This window comes from Scyliorhinus torazame, chromosome 6 (genome assembly GCF_047496885.1).
Source record: "Scyliorhinus torazame isolate Kashiwa2021f chromosome 6, sScyTor2.1, whole genome shotgun sequence".
Lineage (NCBI taxonomy): Eukaryota > Metazoa > Chordata > Chondrichthyes > Carcharhiniformes > Scyliorhinidae > Scyliorhinus > Scyliorhinus torazame.
Window position 1 is genome coordinate 104,617,240 of NC_092712.1, and position 18,018 is coordinate 104,635,257.

Sequence of the window (18,018 nt, forward strand, 5' to 3'; positions counted from 1 at the left end):
TAGGTTAAGGGGTTATAGGAATAGGGCGGGGTAGTGGGCTTCGGTGGAATGCTCTTTCAGAGGGCCGGTGCAGACTCAATGGGTCAGATGGCCTCCTCCTATGATTCTATGGGGATTCTATGATTCTAAGATCACATGGACTGTTTTTATATAACTATCCCTATTATAACTTCTGCACTGTAGATTCAATGATAATCTATGATTAATCTAGGACAAAGGTTCGGCACAACATCGTGGGCCGAAGGGCCTGTTCTGTGCTGTATTTTCTATGTTCTATGTTCTATAACAGCTAAAGTTGCTTACTCAAACTAATTGTGCACTCATTGCATTTGGGCACCTTTGTGAGTTGAATGATGCAAATTAATATGATAAATAAAAACTACTTTAGATTGGATTTATGGAAGTCTATTATTTTCCTACTCTGATTCTGTTTGGAGCAGTGCTTACTTTCTATACACCCTAGTGTTGCATATTGATGGCACTTGTGTACCGATATTCAAGTCAAAATGCTTTTCTTTTAAGCAGCACATTAATACTCTTATCTCCTCTGTGTTGCAGTCAAAGATGGGATATTGCACATTATTCCTATGTACTCTTCATGCTCTGGTGTATGCCTGGAGAAAGTGGGTGGAGCTCAAGTACTTCGTCTGGTACACACCTCCAACATTTATAATCGCAGTTTTTCTGCCCATTATAGTTTTGCTATGCAAAACAGTATTTCTGTTCCCGTGTCTTGCAGAAAGATTAGGCAGAATTCGACGTGGATGGGAATGGGAGTCAAAATATAAAACCGACTCCATTCTTAATACTGATGACATGGAAGATGTGGCGACTGCTAAAAGATTGAACTGCACAGCAGAAGATCACGAATGAACCGGAGTGCAAATGAGCAAATCTTGCAATTGCACATTATGATACCTCTGCCTTTTGTGCACTTCTTTAAAAAGTCCCACATTCTGTCGTGGTTATGTATTGTTAAATGTTTCCTATTGGATTGTATAAATATAGAAAGCTTGATTCTAGTATTGTGAGAGAACAGTACTACAAAAGAGAACTTGCCTTTCTTCCTATACAACTTTGGCATTTGTTTTAAAATATTTTGCAGTCAGCATACATGCTGGTCAGTGGAATGATGCAATTTTGTTCAGACTGCATCACTCTCTGTATATTCAAATAAAAAGAAAACGCTTTTACTAGCCAATGTTGAAGTTTGACACATGCTTGATCATAAAATAATACTTAAGTGAAAAGACCAGAAAATAAATGATTTCGTAGGAGAGTTTAGTCATTCCATTTATGCTCTCATTACCATAATTTGCTATTTTGAGGAGTTGGAATAGCTCTGCTCTTTCTATCGAAGTGGTTGTATTGAGAAATATTGATATTTTAATTTTTCTTCCCGAAAAATCTTTCGGGAAAAAGATTTTTGGCTTGAACTCTGTATGTTGTTCTGACATTATCAATGGATATGTGGAATTCCTATTGCCTTTTATACTTGCGCAATATTAAAGGGAACATTCTGCAAATGGATTTTAAGTGCATACTCAAAAGAAATGTTGCCAATCAATAGAATTGTATTTTCCTTTTTGAAAATTTGTAGCCGACGTTGAACCAAGCGGATGCATAATATTTTGCAGTAGGACACAGCCTTAAATTCTGTTGTGCTGCCACCTGTACCTTCAATGCATCTTGATGTGGAATTCCAACTTAGTGGTGATTGTTAGTACAATAGCACTTTAAACTACTGGAAGAAAGTACATTTTTTATATATAATCCGGTTTTCCAATCTAAAATATGAAATATTTTCCTTAGTGTCTTGCATTTTTGTAATGCCGCTTAAATCTTTCGTAGGTTATGCCTTTATAACAGGATAGTGTCTGAACAATGCAAAACTGATTAAGTGAAGTGATAATTGCTCTGCCAATATAGAAATGGATGCTGCTGTACTGTGAAAATAACTTGTATTTATACAGTGCCTTAAATATAGTAAAGCTGTACTGCATCTTTTTAAATGGCAGGTAACGCAGCTATGAACTTGCAATATTTTATAGATGATCACTTTTATGGGTGTTTTGTATTGGGCTATTTTTACTGATGTCTATCATGCTGAAAATGTAATATTTGTGATCAATGTAGGGAAAATATAATACAGATTAGTTCATAATAAAATACAAACCTTTTTGTTAGATTCATTACTTTTATAATTGTACCTGCATTTATTGACTTAACCGTTAATATCAAGGCAAGGAACCTCATCTCCAAATAAAACAATGTTAGATGAGACATGACAACATTTGAATATGCACTTTAAGGATGTAACAAACAACAGTTTTAATATTTAAATCCTTCTATTGACGCTGCGTATTTTGTATTAAAAGCTCCTGACCATGATCTATGTTCACATACAAAGCCAAATGTTCCACCAAGCTAGGGTGGGATTCTCCGTTGGACGACATCGGGAAATCGGGAAAGGTGATTGGGCGGAAATTGGGTTCCGATGCCAAAATAGCAGCGGGCGCTGATTTGACGCCAAATCACGATTCTCCGTCACCTTGATCGCGGCGCCAATGCGTTCCGGAATGAACGTACAGTAGACACTGTTTGCATATCATTAGCGGGCCCGACCCTGTATTCTCTGGAACCTCCGTGATTCTCCATTTCGATGGGCCGAGTTCCCGACTTGTGCTTTTAAAAATCGTGAAACCGGCGGGGTGGCTGCTGAGGGAGAGAGATAGGAGGTAGGACATGGAGAGGAACGATTGCGGGCTGCCGGGCCAGAGACTGGCTGGGGTGGGGGGATCTCACAGGGCTGGAGAGAAGGGGGGGGGGGGGGGGTAGGGACCAGGGGGGAAACAGACCGAGTGGCCGGGGTGACCTCCAGCGGGACTGGCGTTGGGTCCAGGCACGGACACCATTCCCACGACCTGCAAGTCAGCCACATTCCTGTGCACCCACTAACCACCCACCTTGGCCCTTGGTTCTGCAGAGTGACACAACTTATGGGCGCCCCCACCTCTGGCCACACCCCACCTGCCGGCGGCCCACCCAGGGCAACACACAACAGTAGCCCCTATGGGGGCCGCGGTGCCGACACCAAATGTCGCACTACAGGGTGGGGGCCCTGGGTTGGCAGTAACACCAGCTCTGGTCCATGGGATGGAGGATAATGACAACCAACTTTGCGATGAGCTCTGGTGCTCCGCATCGCATCGTTTGACTCCTGCCCACAGTAGCACTTTCCACCATCCACCTGGGTCTCTGCATGAGAGCTGGCCATTCCATCACACGGTGCCATCGGATCCCTGGGGTGGTGGGGTTGGGGGTGGTCAGCAGGAGCAGGGGGGTGAGGAATCCAGGCCACGCACAAGGTGCCCCCCCCCACAACGTCCGCCCATCTCCCGGCTCAGCCCACCCCTCAGACAGAGCACCGAAGCAGCTTGTAACAGAGGTAACAAGTGTTTAATGTGAACGAATACAGATTTGTGCCCTAGCCCCTATAACTAAACTGCTCTGCACCCATGCCAACTTAACTCGAGCCTAACATCCTGGTCTTATGGGACCTAGCGTTACATCTTGGTTGATCCCCAGGTGGTACAGCAGGAGAGGAGGCGGCCTGCTGTGATTCCCACCCTGCAACCTAGGTCCCCATTGGTGGGCGTCTTCTGGGACGACCGGGCCTGGATGGGCCCGGCTGCTGCTCGGGTATCCTGGGTGGCGTAGGTGCCGCCCTGTTCTGCCCAATGCCCAGAAGATGCGCCAGGGACAGGAGGGGGGTGTCCGAGGTGCTGCGGTGTTCCGGCACCACCCCTGCGGGAGTCACCTGCATAGACCCCATCACCTCCTCCTTCCTTGGGTTGCCCGATGGGCCCAGGGCTATTCCATGGGACGGGGGTGCGAGGGGAGCCATCCCCTGAGGCTCCCCCGCCAACTGGCGCTGCCAGTCCTGGAGGCCCACTCTGGTCTCGACTAGGGTCCGCACACTCACAGCCATGGAGCACAGGGGGTGTACCATCTCCATTTGGGACTGCACCACATCACATTGATTTTCATTCATTTCATTTCATTGCGACTGTGCCACTACCTTCTGGGTTTGTGTCACATCAGCCAGTGACTGTGCCATCTCCCTCTGGGGCTGGGTCACCTCCCTCTCTGTCTGCCCCATGTTGGCCAGCGCCTGGGCAATGCCGCCGACGTTCCCAGCCATGACCTGCTGTGACTGGGCCACGCTGTGATTTCCAGGTGATTCTGGGACATGTCCCTGTAAGGCGGCAACCCTGCCCTGGGCTTCGACCAACACCTGCACAGAATACTCCAGGCCTTGGAGATGCTGATCCATAGCCAAAGCCTTTGTCCCCAATCCCTCCACCGCGGACGCCACCTGTGCGGTCTTGGCCTGAGTGGCAGACATTGTCGGCACCTCTTACTCCTGCAAGTGGTTGGACTCCTCCAACTATACCTGCAGGGCTGGATGCTCACCGACCATGTAGTCCCTGGCTCTGTGACTGCATCTCCACTATGGATGGGACTGTTTGTTCCAGAAGCTTGAGACCCGCCTGGACGGCAGCTAGTCCCTGTGGTTGGCCTGCCCTCCGACTACGCCTCCTCAGGTGCTCCTACCTCCACCTGCTGTACTGGGTCAAATGTGTGGTGCACACCAGAGAGTGTCCCATGAGCCTCATCACTAACATGCCCAACCGAGGTGAGTGTCTCTGGGATGGTGGAGGGTGTTGGAGACAGCTGTGATGGGAAATCTGTGTCATCCTCCAACCCGAGCTCTGGGGTCTCCTGAGTCTCGGGTGGAGGGCTGGTCTCTAAGATGCTCCCCTCATCAGTGCTTGGCTCATGGGGGGTGGGGGGGGGTGGCCTGGCTGTGGCACTGTCTGGGGGTCAGGGATGTCAGATCGACCCACCCCATCACCAACAGGTCTTGCAAGACACAAGACAAGGCGCATGATTAGACCACGGGCTGGGGATGGTGCGGGTGGGGGTAGAGGTGGTGGTGGGGCATGAGGGTGGTGGAGGAGAGGGTGACTCATCATGGGGAACCGCAACTCAGAGGGCCTCACTTCTTCGCCCGTGGCCGAGCTACACCCCGACGACCTCCCGTTCCTCCGGGCTGCCGACCACATTCAGGGCTCTCTGCTTGGCCACGGTGAGGGGTCGCAGGTCCGGTGGTTGCCCTCCTGTCTTCTCCCAGCAGTTGTGCATGGCCTTCAGTAGGAAACAGTACGATAGTCTGATGCATGCAGCCCTGGCTGTGGCACTGGTGGGTAGCTGGTGGCCTCAGTGGCCAGGGCACCCGGCCATGGAGGCTGGCTTGGGTACCGGCATGTGGGGCAGAGTGAGGGTTCGGCAGTCCTCCTGGTTTGGGGGGGGGGGGGGGAAAGAGAGAAGAGGGTTACAGGTGTGTGGAACGCAGGTTACTGTTGGAGACACAGTGCTGCCTACTCATCCTGGCCGTCCTGAGGAGGTTATGCAATTTTTTCCGCCACTGTTGGCTGGTCCGGACATGTTGCACACAGCACTCATAGTCTCTGCCACTAGCACCCTGGCACAGCGAACGGCGGCTGCTGGCAGCCTCCTTCCCGGGCTGGGGTACAAGGTCATCCGCCGCTCCTCCACAGCTTCCAAGAAGGTATCCAGCTCGGCATTGGTAAACCTCGGGCCTGCTCATCTCACTGCCATCTTGTTGGCTGGGATGGTGTGTGGGGGGAGTGAAGTGTGCACATGTGGCTGCAGCTTGTCAGCCTTTGAGTGTGAATCCAAGATTCTTTCATCACCCTTCAATATGTCTTATCTCAAGTGCAGAATGGCACAGTATGTACTTCGGAGGAAATGACACTGGGATTCCACGGCATTGACTGTGAATCACACCAGTTCTCATGATATGTTTAATCCACTTGAAGGTAGCCACGAGCAAGGGGTGGAGCTTCAGCCTTTGTAGCACCACCACTGACCAGGCTGGCAGAGTCATGAAGAATATAACTGACAGGTTGGGATTGTGGCCGCTCTGAGGAAACCAAAATGGGCAAATGACATACCTGACCTTATCCTCATGAATCAACCTGTCACAGATTTATCTTTCCTTACAATAGAAGTGATCATTGCACAGTCCTGGTGGGAACAAAGTCCTGTCTTCACACTTAAATCACCTCAATTGTGTTGCATGGCACTACCAGGCTGCAAAATGGGATAGATTCAGAACAGAAGTGTCAGTCAAAACTGGCCATCTGTGAGGTACTGTGGTTCATCAGGAGCAGGGGAATTGTATTTTGTCACAAACTAACCTCGTGTCCCTCGTTCTATCGTTATTTAGATATTCAAAATTGAATTAGATAGATTTTTGATCTCCAAGAGAGTCAAGGAATGGAAGTGGGGAGGGGGGTGTCTGGCAGGAAAGTGGAGCTGGACGACTTCTGGGTGCGGCTATGCAGAGCTAGGTCGCATATTCGGTAGCTCCCGCTTGGAACAAACTTTTGGGCTCTTTTGCAGGGCCCCCACGGCATTTGTTTGACATTTCCCGGTGTGGCAAGAGGACTGCAACACTCCCCTGACGGTGTCCCCCAGGAGTGTTGTGTCTTTTGGCTGCCAGGTCCGGCAGAAGCAGTGGAAGATTTGGCTGCAATCAGGATAAACAGGGCCCCTTCCAGCATGCAAGCGGGGGAAGGGCAAGCTTAAAGCTGCAAACTGACCTGAGGACCTTTATCAAAAGTGAATTCTAACAGCAGAGGGAACAACTGTGAAAAGATCTCACCAGTGCCACTGAAGAAGCGGGGACGAGGCTTCCGGTGGCGGCCATGGAGGAGTAGGTCACGCATTCGGCAGCTCCCATTTGGAACGGACACTTAGACCTTTTTCAGGAGTTTCCACGGACATTTTGGGGCAGATTGGTGAAGAGAGCACTGCCAGAAGGATTCCCTCGCAAGACTTTTGGGCTCTTTTCAGGGCCCCCAACGGCACTTTTTCAACGTTTCCCGGTGTGGGAATGAGTTAATAATAGTTCCCCGTCAGTATATGGCTTTAACTAGGAGCGGGGTGACAAAAAAGGTGGTGGTGGACCACAAGAAGGGAGGGAAGGACAAAATGGCGGCGGGCGGAGACCAGGCAGCGTGGAGGCAGTGGGCGGAGGAGCAACAGGAGGGTATCCAGCGCTGCCTCAGAGAGATTAAAAAGGACCTGCTAGAGCCGATGAAGGCTTCTATTGACAAGCTGCTGGAGACACAGACGGCCCAGGGGGTGGCGATCCGAGAGGCTCAACAAAAGATCTCTGACAATGAGGACGAGATCTTAGCCCTGGCGGTAAAGGTGGAGGCGCACGAGGCGCTCCACAAGAAATGGCAGGAGCGGTTCGAGGAGATGGAGAATCGGTCGAGGCGGAAGAATCTGCGGATTCTGGGCCTCCCGGAGGGGCGGGACGTGGGGGCCTATGTGGTCACCATGTTAAACTCGCAGATGGGAGCGGGGTCCTTCCAGGGGCCCCTGGAGCTGGAAGGGGCCCATAGAGTGTTGGCGAGGAGGCCCAAGGCTAACGAGCCTCCGCAGGCGGTGCTGGTGCGGTTCCATCGGTTCGTCGATCGGGAGTGTGTGCTCAGGTGGGCCAAGAAGGAGAGGAGCAGCAGGTGGGAGAACGCGGAGGTTCGGATATATCAGGACTGGAGTGCGGAGGTGGCGAAGAGGAGGGCCGAGTACAATCGAGCGAAGGCGGTGCTGCACAGGAAGGGGGTGAAGTTTGGCATGTTGCAGCCGGCGCGATTGTGGGTTACCTACAAGGACCGGCACCATTATTTTGAGTCTCCGGAGGAGGCGTGGGCCTTTGTTCAGGCCGAGAAGCTGGGCACAGACTGAGGGTCGGGATGGGCGATTGGGGACTGCGGTGGATATGTTATGCCTATTTTTGGTTCGGGGGGGGGGGGGGGGGCTTTGCATTGTTTTGGGTTTCTTTTTCTCTGTGTTTTTCTCTTTCGGGTTGGGGAGGGTGGATGGGGCGGGTTGGGCACTGTTTTGGTTGGTGGCGAGGCCTGGTAGGTGGAGAGCGCGGGTTTTTTTCCCGCGCCGAAGACTGGGGGGGGGCGGGACCGGGGCGGGGAAGCGAGGATTGTTTCCCGCGCTTAGAACGGAGGGGGAGAGCCTGTGAATGGGGAGCGGGAGAGGAGGGTGTGCCACACAATGGGAGGAGTCGAAGGGGAGGCGGGAGTGGCCGGGGTCAGCAGGAGTCAGCTGACTTGCGGAAGTGCAATGGGGGGAGTAAACCAGCTAGGATGGGTCCTACCCGGGGGGGGGGGGGGGGGGGGGGAATCGAGTTGCTGCTGCTAAGATCAAGGAGGAGCTGGAGCGAGTGGGGTGGGTCAAGACGGGGGTATGCCGCTGTGGGGAACGGGCCGGGTGTGGGGTGCGGGCGCGTGGCTGGCCGAGGAGGGGTCATGGCTACTCAGCGGGGGAGGGGGGCGGGTAGCCCCCTAATCAGGCTGATAACTTGTAATGTAAGGGGACTGAATGGGCCGGTTAAGCGGGCCCGCGTGTTCGCACACCTGAAGGGCTCAAGGCGGATGTGGTTATGCTCCAGGAGACACACCTGAAGGTGGCAGACCAGGTAAGACTGAGGAAAGGGTGGGTAGGTCAGGTGTTTCACTCGGGGCTAGATGCCAAAAATCGAGGGGTGGCGATCTTGGTGGGAAAGAAGGTGTTATTCGAGGCGTCGAGCATTGTGGCAGATAATGGCGGTGGGTACATACTGGTAAGTGGTAAGTTGCAGGGAGAGAGGGTGGTACTGGTCAATGTGTATGCTCCGAACTGGGACGATGCGGGTTTTATGCGGCGTATGTTGGGTCGGATCCCAGACTTGGAAGTGGGGGGCCTGATAATGGGGGGAGACTTTAACACGGTGTTGGATCCTGCACTGGATCGCTCCAGGTCTAGGACGGGTAGGAAGCCGGCGGCGGCTAGAGTGTTGAGGGGATTTATGGACCAAATGGGAGGGGTGGACCCTTGGAGATTTGCAAGGCCAGGGGCTAGGGAATTTTCATTCTTCTCACATGTCCATAAGGCTTATTCTCGAATCGACTTTTTCATTTTGAGTAGGGCGCTGATAGCGAGTAGAGGATACCGAGTATTCGGCAATAGCCATTTCGGACCACGCCCCGCATTGGGTGGACTTGCAGATGGGGGAGGAGAGGGACCAGCGCCCGCTGTGGCGCTTGGAGGTGGGGCTGTTGCCGGACGAGGAGGTGAGCGAGCGGGTCCGAGGAAGTATAGAGAGGTACTTGGAGACCAACGACAACGGGAAGGTCCGAGTGGGGATGGTATGGGGGGCACTGAAGGCGGTGGTGACGGGAGAGCTGATCTCCATCAGGGCCCACAAGGAGCGGAGGGAGCGGGGGGAGAGGGAGAGGCTGGTGGGGGAGATGGTGAGGGTAGACAGGAGGTATGCGGAAGAACCTGAGGAAGGATTGTTGAGGAAGAGGCGCAGCCTCCAGGCCGAATTCGACCTGGTGACCACCAGGAAGGCGGAGGTGCAGTGGAGGAAGGCCCAGGGGGCAGTCTACGAGTATGGGGAAAAGGCAAGCCGGATGCTGGCGCATCAGCTTCGGAAGCGGGATGCAGCTAGGGAGATCGGGGGAGTTAAGGACAGGGGAGGGAGCGTGGTGCGGAGTGGGGTTGGCATCAATGGGGTCTTCAGGGACTTCTACGAGGAATTGTACCGATCCAAGCCCCCACGGGAGGAGGGAGGGATGGGCCGTTTCCTGGACCAATTGAGGTTTCCAAAGGTGGAAGAGGGACTGGTGGCGGGACTGGGTGCCCCGATTGGGCTGGAGGAGCTGATCAAAGGGATAGGAAGCATGCAGGCGGGGAAGGCACCGGGGCCGGACGGTTTCCCGGTCGAGTTCTATAAAAAATATATGGACCTGTTGGGCCCGCTGTTAGTTAGGACCTTGAATGAGGCAAGGGAGGGGGGGGGGCTTTACCCCCGACGATGTCCCGGGCACTGATCTCCTTGATCCTGAAGCGGGACAAGGATCCCCTGCAATGTGGGTCATACAGACCGATTTCCTTGCTAAATGTAGATGCCAAGGTGCTGGCAAAGGTCTTAGCCACAAGGATTGAGGATTGTGTGCCGCAGATCATCCATGAAGACCAGACGGGGTTTGTGAAGGGGAGACAGTTGAACGCGAATGTGCGGAGGCTTTTGAACATTATCATGATGCCGGCGAGGGAGGGGGAGGCGGAGATAGTGGTGGCGATGGACGCTGAGAAAGCCTTAGATAGGGTAGAGTGGGGGTACCTGTGGAAGGTGCTGAAGAGGTTCGGGTTTGGGGAGGGGTTTGTCAGGTGGGTTAGGCTGTTGTACGAGGTCCCGATGGCGAGTGTGGCCACAAATAGGAGGAGGTCCGAGTACTTTTGGTTGCACCGAGGGACGAGTCAGGGGTGTCCCCTGTCCCCCCTGCTCTTCGCACTGGCGATTGAACCCCTGGCTATGGCACTGAGAGAGTCGAGGAACTGGACAGGGTTGCTGCGGGGTGGGGAGGAGCATCGGGTGTCGCTTTATGCGGACGACCTGCTGCTGTATGTGGCGGACCCGGTGGGAGGAATGCCAGAGGTAATGAGGATGCTTAGGGAATTCGGGGACTTTTCGGGGTACAAGCTCAATATGGGGAAGAGCGAGCTGTTCGTAGTTCAGCTAGGGGACCAGGAGAGGGGGATTGGCGAGCTCCCACTAAAAAGGGCGGAGAGGAGTTTCAGATATTTGGGGGTCCAGGTGGCCAGGAGCTGGGGGGCCCTGCATAGGCTTAACTTTACAAGGCTGGTGGAGCAAATGGAGGAGGAGGTCAAGAGGTGGGACGCGTTGCCGCTGTCCCTGGCGGGTAGGGTGCAGTCAATCAAAATGACAGTGCTCCCAAGGTTTTTGTTCCTGTTCCAGTGCCTCCCCGTGTTTATCCCGAAGGCTTTTTTCAGGCGGGTTAACAGGAGTATAATGGGGTTTGTGTGGGCGCGAAGGACTCGGAGGGCGAGAAGGGTGTTCCTGGAGCGGAGTAGAGATAGGGGGGGCCTGACGCTGCCCAACCTCTGTGGGTACAACTGGGCCGCCAATGCGACAATGTTGCGCAAGTGGGTGATGGAGGGGGAGGGGACTGCATGGAAGAGGCTGGAGACGGCGTCCTATGTGGCTACGAGTCTGGGGGCGCTGGCAACGGCACCGCTGCCACTCCCTCCAAGGAGGTATACCATGAGCCCGGTGGTGGTGGCGGCCCTCAAAATTTGGGGGCAGTGGAGGCGGCATAGGGGGGGGAAGTTAGGGCCTCGGCGTGGACCCCATTACGGGGGAACCACCGGTTCGCCCCAGGAAGAACAGGTGTAGGATTTTCGGGGTGGCACAGGGCAGGCATACGAAAGTTGGGGGACCTGTTTGTGGACAGGAAGTTCGCGAGCTTGGGTGAGCTGGAGGAGAAGTACGGGCTCCCCCCCGGGGAACACCTTCAGGTAATTACAGGTAAGGGCGTTTGCCAGACGGCAGGTGGTGGAATTTCCACGGCTACTGCCACACACAGTACAAAGAACAAAGAACAAAGAAATGTACAGCACAGGAACAGGCCCTTCGGCCCTCCAAGCCCGTGCCGACCATGCTGCCCGACTAAACTACAATCTTCTACACTTCCTGGGTCCGTATCCCTCTATTCCCATCCTATTCATGTATTTGTCAAGATGCCCCTTAAATCTCACTATCGTCCCTGCTTCCACCACCTCCTCCGGTAGCGAGTTCCAGGCACCTACTACCCTCTGCGTAAAAAACTTGCCTCGTACATCTACTCTAAACCTTGCCCCTCTCACCTTAAACCTATGCCCCCTAGTAACTGACCCCTCTACACTGGGGAAAAGCCTCTGACTATCCACTCTGCCTATGCCCCTCATAATTTTGTAGACCTCTATCAGGTCGCCCCTCAACCTCCTTCGTTCCAGTGAGAACAAACCGAATTTATTCAACCGCTCCTCATAGCTAATGCCCTCCATACCAGGCAACATCCTGGTAAGTCTCTTCTGCACCCTCTCTAAAGCCTCCACATCCTTCTGGTAGTGTGGCGACCAGAATTGAACACTATACTCCAAGTGTGGCCTAACTAAGATTCTATACAGCTGCAACATGACTTGCCAATTCTTATACTCAATGCCCCGGCCAATGAAGGCACGCATGCCGTATGCCTTCTTGACTACCTTGTCCACCTGCGTTGCCCCTTTCAATGACCTGTGGACCTGTACTCCTAGATCTCTTTGACTTTCAATACACTTGAGGGTTCTACCATTTACTGTATATTCCCTACCTGCATTAGACCTTCCAAAGTACAGGACAGGGTGCTCTCGGGGGGGTGGGTGGGAGTGGGGAAGATCTCGGAAACTTACCAGGTGATGCAGGAGGAGGAGGAGGCCTCGGTGGTGGAGTTGAAAGGTAAGTGGGAGGAGGAGTTGAGAGAGGAGATCGAAGAGGGGACGTGGGCAGATGCCCTAGGGAGGGTGAACTCTTCCTCTTCATGCGCGAGGCTCAGCCTCATACAGTTTAAGGTGCTGCACCTTGGGGGTGAGGACAGGTGTGTTAGGTGCTCAGGGAGCCCAGCAAATCACACCCATATGTTCTGGGCATGCCCAGCGCTGGAGGAATTTTGGAAGGGCGTAGCGAGGACGGTGTCGAGGGTGGTAGGATCCAGGGTCAAACCGGGCTGGGGGCTCGCAATATTTGGGGTGGCAGAGGAGCGAGAGGCCGGAATTCTGGCCTTTGCGTCCCTGGTAGCCCGGCGAAGGATTCTCCTTCAGTGGAAAGATACGAGGCTCCCAAGCGTGGAATCCTGGATCAGCGATATGGCAGGGTTCATTAAATTGGAGAGGGTGAAATTCGCCTTGAGAGGGTCGGTACAAGGGTTCTTTAGGCGGTGGCAACCGTTCTTAGACTTTCTGGCAGAACGCTAGACATTGGTCAATGGCAGCAGCAGCTCGGGGTGGGGGGGGTTTTACTTTATTTTTGTTTATGTTATTTACACTGGAAGGGTCTGAGGGGGTGTATACACCTGTTGTCTTAAGTCGGGGTGTTAATGTTAATTTATTATTTAGGTATGGGGGGGGGGGGGAGGGGTTTGGGGGGTTGCTTTTTTAGATTGTGTTTTGTACTTAACCCTGTTGGGTTCTTTTGTCTTTCTCATTTTGTTATTGATATTTTATGAAAACCTTTAATAAAAATTATTTTTTTAAAAAAAGGAAAGTGGAGCTGAGGCCACAATCAGATCATCTTGTTGGATGGTGGTATTGACCCAAAAGGCCGACTGGGCTACTCCTCCTAATTCTTACGTTCTTAACATTCACTCCCTTCAACGCTCCACATAGTGGCTGCAGCGTGTACCAGCTGCAAGATGCACTGCAGCAACTCACCAAAGCTTCTTCAACTGCATCTCCCAAACTCACAATCTCTAACACCTCCACAAGTTCCCCATCAAGTCACAAACCATCCTGGCTTTGAAATATATGACAGTTCTGTCATTGCTGTGGGGTCAAAATCCTGGAATACCATTCCAAACAGCATTATGGATATAAATTCATCATACAGACTGCAGCGGTTCAGGAAGGTAGCTCACCAACAATTTATCAAGGGCAATTAGGGACAGGCAATGAATGCTGACATTGCCAGTGATGCCCAGATCCCATTAATTACTTTTTTTAAAAGTTTGTAATTTGGTACTCACTAAATGGCACCCGTCATGTTGAACATCTTGCTTGTTAGTATTCTTACGGTTGTTCAAGACGATTTGAAGTGAATGTTATATTACGTGATATGTTGTTACATGAAAAATACATGAATCTAGTGCTGCCATCTTGTGGTTGTCAAACACTATGATCAAGTTGTTAACCCTTACATACCAGCAGATATACAGATCACTACATCCCCCTTTTCTTTTTACATATTTTCTGTGTGGCAAAGAAAAATGTATAAACTATGTTACAATAAATTATGAGATGTATATCTGTACAATGCAAAAACGAGTAATGACGATACACAACAATTAATATGTTACAAGTTCTGTCTATTTGGCTTCTTTCGTCGTCCTGTCGATCTTCCGAGATGACGAGGTGGTGATGATGAAATTTTAACAGGTTTGTGCATGTCATCATTACTTCTGGTGTTTAAGTACCAACAAGTGATTATGATGTGTTTGAATGGTTGAATCACTTTTGTTGTCTGACCTGGTCTTTTTTCTGTGCTTGTGGTATCGATTTTGTATGCCATCTGCCTTAAAAACTGGTTTGCTTGTTTGTCTTGGAGCAAATACGAATGCATGAAATTTGTTGGCATAACATTTGTTTTGTCTGAACAATGTCCATGATATGTTTCTACTCTTGGCATTGTTTTGGACTGTGCTGTTAAGTTGTCCTTTAATTTCAGAGTTGTACCATTGTGTACAGTTTGTTGATTTGTTGTTTCTATTGTTTTTGGTGTTGTGCTCAATAACTGTTCCTTGTAGGTAATTTCAGTCCTTCTCAAAAGTTATTAGTATCAGTGTCTTTTGTGGTATCTGGTATTTCATTGAGCTTCATGATTTGAGGTTCACTTGAATGATCTGATGTTTCATTGATCTTGGTGACAATCAGTCATTTCTGGTTGATTTGATTCATCTTTGATCTCTTGGTGCTCCTCTTCTGGAGTCAACGTCTTCAAGATTTAATTTTCTTGTAGGTTGTTTCTAATAGATGTGGTTTCAATTGATTCAATTGTAGTTTTACTTTGATTGCTATGTTCTTTTGTACAGTCGAGCTGAGATCTGTCTGTCGAGCTGTGGTCTTGCACATCCTGTATGCTAATTGTGATCACTTTGTCACTATTCGCACACACTATTCATAGTCTTTTTTTTGTTGTTCAAATAAGGTGGATAGACCTTCATAGTCTTCTTCTTGCATGATTGTCGCTCTGGAGTCTTTAACTGCTGCCATTCTGGAGTCTGTCAACAATCTCTCTGTCAAGGCTTCCATCTCTCTCTCTATGGAGTCATTCAGTGCTCTCTCAGTGGAGTCATTCAGTGTTCTCTCTGTGGAGTCCTGCAGTGCTCTCCGTGTGGCGTCGTTTTCTTCTTGGCTATTAACAGGCTGCTGTCATCCAATGTATCAACGATCTGCCATTCCATCAAAGTATTGGATTCATCTACCATGAATAGAGTCGTAGTGAGCTTTTCAACCGGATTGCTGATGCTATGATTATCATATCCGAATATCTCAGCCATGTCGGAGTAGCATTCTTCAATATACAAATCATTTTCTTTAGTTTTGGATATGTTAATATGCTCTTCATGTTGAATACTGCAAACTTCTTGTTCCATGGTGCTGCGAAAGTTATTTTGAACTGTTTGTTGAAATTCAGGCATTGTTCTGCCTTGCGAGGTAAAAAATTTGAGTTTTGTGGCTTTGAAAGTGTTATTTTGAATTTTTGGGCAGTTTCCCTTTAAGTGGACATGTTCTGAATGTTCTGATGTCATGACGTTCATGACCTCATGCGTAATTGTTGATTGCACATGCGCAAGTCGATCCTCTTCCAGAGTGCACTCTTTTTCCAACTGGTATTTTGCCGGTTTGCGTCTTTTCTGGATATTTGTAGGTGCGTACTGGCTTGAATGCACGTGCGCAAGATGGCTGCCGTCAAAAACACGCATCTTCTTCAGTTGCGACACTGCCTCTATCTCGTGGTGGATTTTTGCGCCTTTTTCATGGATATAATATTCTAGGTACTGATTCTTTGGTTGTAGCTGAGCAAGGCGATTTCTAACGTTAAATCCCTTTCTCTGAGTAATTTTTTTCTGAGGCGTTCATCATTGATACCAAACACAATTTGGTACCGAATCTTAGAATCATGCAGCGTTAAAAAATTACAGGATAGTGCTAGAAATTCTAAGTCTGTCACAAAGCTAGTAAACGATTCCCGTGTGTTTTGCAATCTCTTATGGAAAATGAAGCGTGCAAATGTCTCATTTGTTTGGATCTTACAGTGGTCATCGAGTTTACTTAAAATATCATATTTAGCTTTGTCCTGACCAGCAGAATATTGAAAAGAGTTGTATATTGCATTCTGTCCTACCACTGCTAAGAGCAATGCAATTTTGCGAGCATCAGTTGCTTTAGTTAAATCTAGCTTCCAGATATATTTTAAATTGCTGTTTAAACAGCTTCCAATTTGCATTCAAATTACCAGTTATCCTTAGGTGACGTGGAGCTTGTGCGTGGTCCATCGAGGTGTTTGTCTTAAAAGGATTTGTTAGCTGTGATGCTTCCCCAGCCGAATAGCTGCTAAGGTTTGCTTCTTTTTCTGATCTAACTAAATCACTCTAGCTAGTTTACTGAAGCCAAATCCTGGCCCCATGTTATATTACGTGATCGTAATACGTCATTACTCTTTGCTTTACTTCCAGAATGGTTTGATGGTTAGATTTCAACGAAACCACCAATTTACAATTTAAAGCAAATAACATTTAATGAATAACGAATATAAATATTCATGAGTTTGTTCACTCTACAGAACTATAACTGATGATAAAGTAAATCAGAAAAAGTATTAACTACGTTTAACTACACTGCCAACTAAGCTATATCTCTCCAACACCCTGCTGTTTAGTCACTCCTGGTTTGAAGAGACCCAAGATCCTCTGAACTCAGTTTATCGACATGAATCTAGTGCTGCCATCTAGTGGTTGTCTAACACTGTGATGCAGTTGTTATCCCTTTACATACCAGCAGATATACAGATCACTACAGTGAATGATTGAGTGATAAATCATGCTGAATAACTTAATTGGAAGAAAATTGAGCGGTGGGAGATAATTTTAATTTCATAAAGCAAAAGCACCCCTTATTAAAAATGTAATCTGACATTTCTAAAAGTGACTGCAGGACCGGGCTTTTTGCCTCATTAAGTTTATCCAGAAATAAGTTGAGATTTACAGTCCAGGAAGTTTTGAAAATTGGCTAGCTGATCTTCATCAATAAAGTCAAGCGGGGGTCGGTCAAGCGAGGGTCGACATGGTGGCGCAGTGCTTAGCACTGCTGCCTCACGGCCCCAGGTCACTATCCGTGTGGAGTTTGCACATTCTCACCATGGCTGCGTGCGTCTCACACCACAACCCAAAAATGTACAAGGTAGGTGGATTGGCAATGCTAAATTACCCCTTAATTGGGGAAAAGAAATTTAAACAGGGAAAAAAAAGAAAGTCGAGCGAGATTCAACAATCTCAATATACTTGACCATTCACCTTAGCCAACTAATGCAGCACAGAAATAAACAAAGTGAAAAGAATATTGAAGTAAACAGACTGAACAATAGTATTTAAGTGGTTAAACTTTAATCTATTAAATTTAGAAGACTACCCGCATGTAGAGAGACACTTAAGCACATGCTTATGCCTGTTTTCTGCAAGCAGGAACAGATGGTTCGCCTGAAGCCAGATGCTTGAGCTTGAGGGGTACCACTATCCATCAAGCATGGCTCAACAGGAGGCTTCTGCTCTTACAGGGTGGTAATCAACCTGTTTACAGGTTGGTAATCAACCTGTTTGGCCATGTTATGAATGTACCTTCCATGGTCAACAATTCCTAGAGTGGAGCTCAAATCCAGAGTTTCTGGCTCAGAGACAGGACAGGGCAGCTACCCATTGCATCACAAGACCTATAGGAAATTTAATTTTGATAATTATTTACAATTAGTTTATAGTTATGGTATTAATCAGATAATCGGATTATGTCAACCCAATGTGGTTTAATGCTGAATTCTGGGACATTAGCTCATCATGTGATACGGTCTTAACATCAAGCTCAAAATCGACAAGGGTGAGAAAAACCCTTAAGCCACTAGTGCAAGATATCAAGGTTAAACAAATACTGGTGTGGAATGATCTGCCTACCTCGCAATTGAAATGATCATCTCCATTCTCTAAATTCAAAGGAAGGAAAAACAAGTGTTAAAACGATCCCACTATCGAACCCGGATCTCGGCGGGGAAGACCCTAC

General features: G+C 49.4%; 2 protein-coding genes across 6 annotated transcripts in view; one reads left to right on the forward strand and one right to left on the reverse strand.

The window, feature by feature from the left end:
* LOC140424930 (STEAP1 protein-like) overlaps positions 1-2,188 on the forward strand; it is a 49,705-nt gene extending 47,517 nt beyond the window's left edge. For all 4 annotated transcript variants that reach the window (XM_072508608.1, XM_072508607.1, XM_072508610.1 and 1 more), the window contains exon 5: positions 559-2,188. In XM_072508608.1, coding sequence (XP_072364709.1) covers positions 559-873 — 315 coding nt within the window. In that variant the 3' untranslated portion in view covers positions 874-2,188. The remainder of the gene's footprint in view (positions 1-558) is intronic.
* LOC140424931 (uncharacterized) overlaps positions 1-18,018 on the reverse strand; it is a 170,488-nt gene that overhangs the window by 109,431 nt on the left and 43,039 nt on the right. The gene's annotated exons all lie outside the window — the stretch shown is intronic.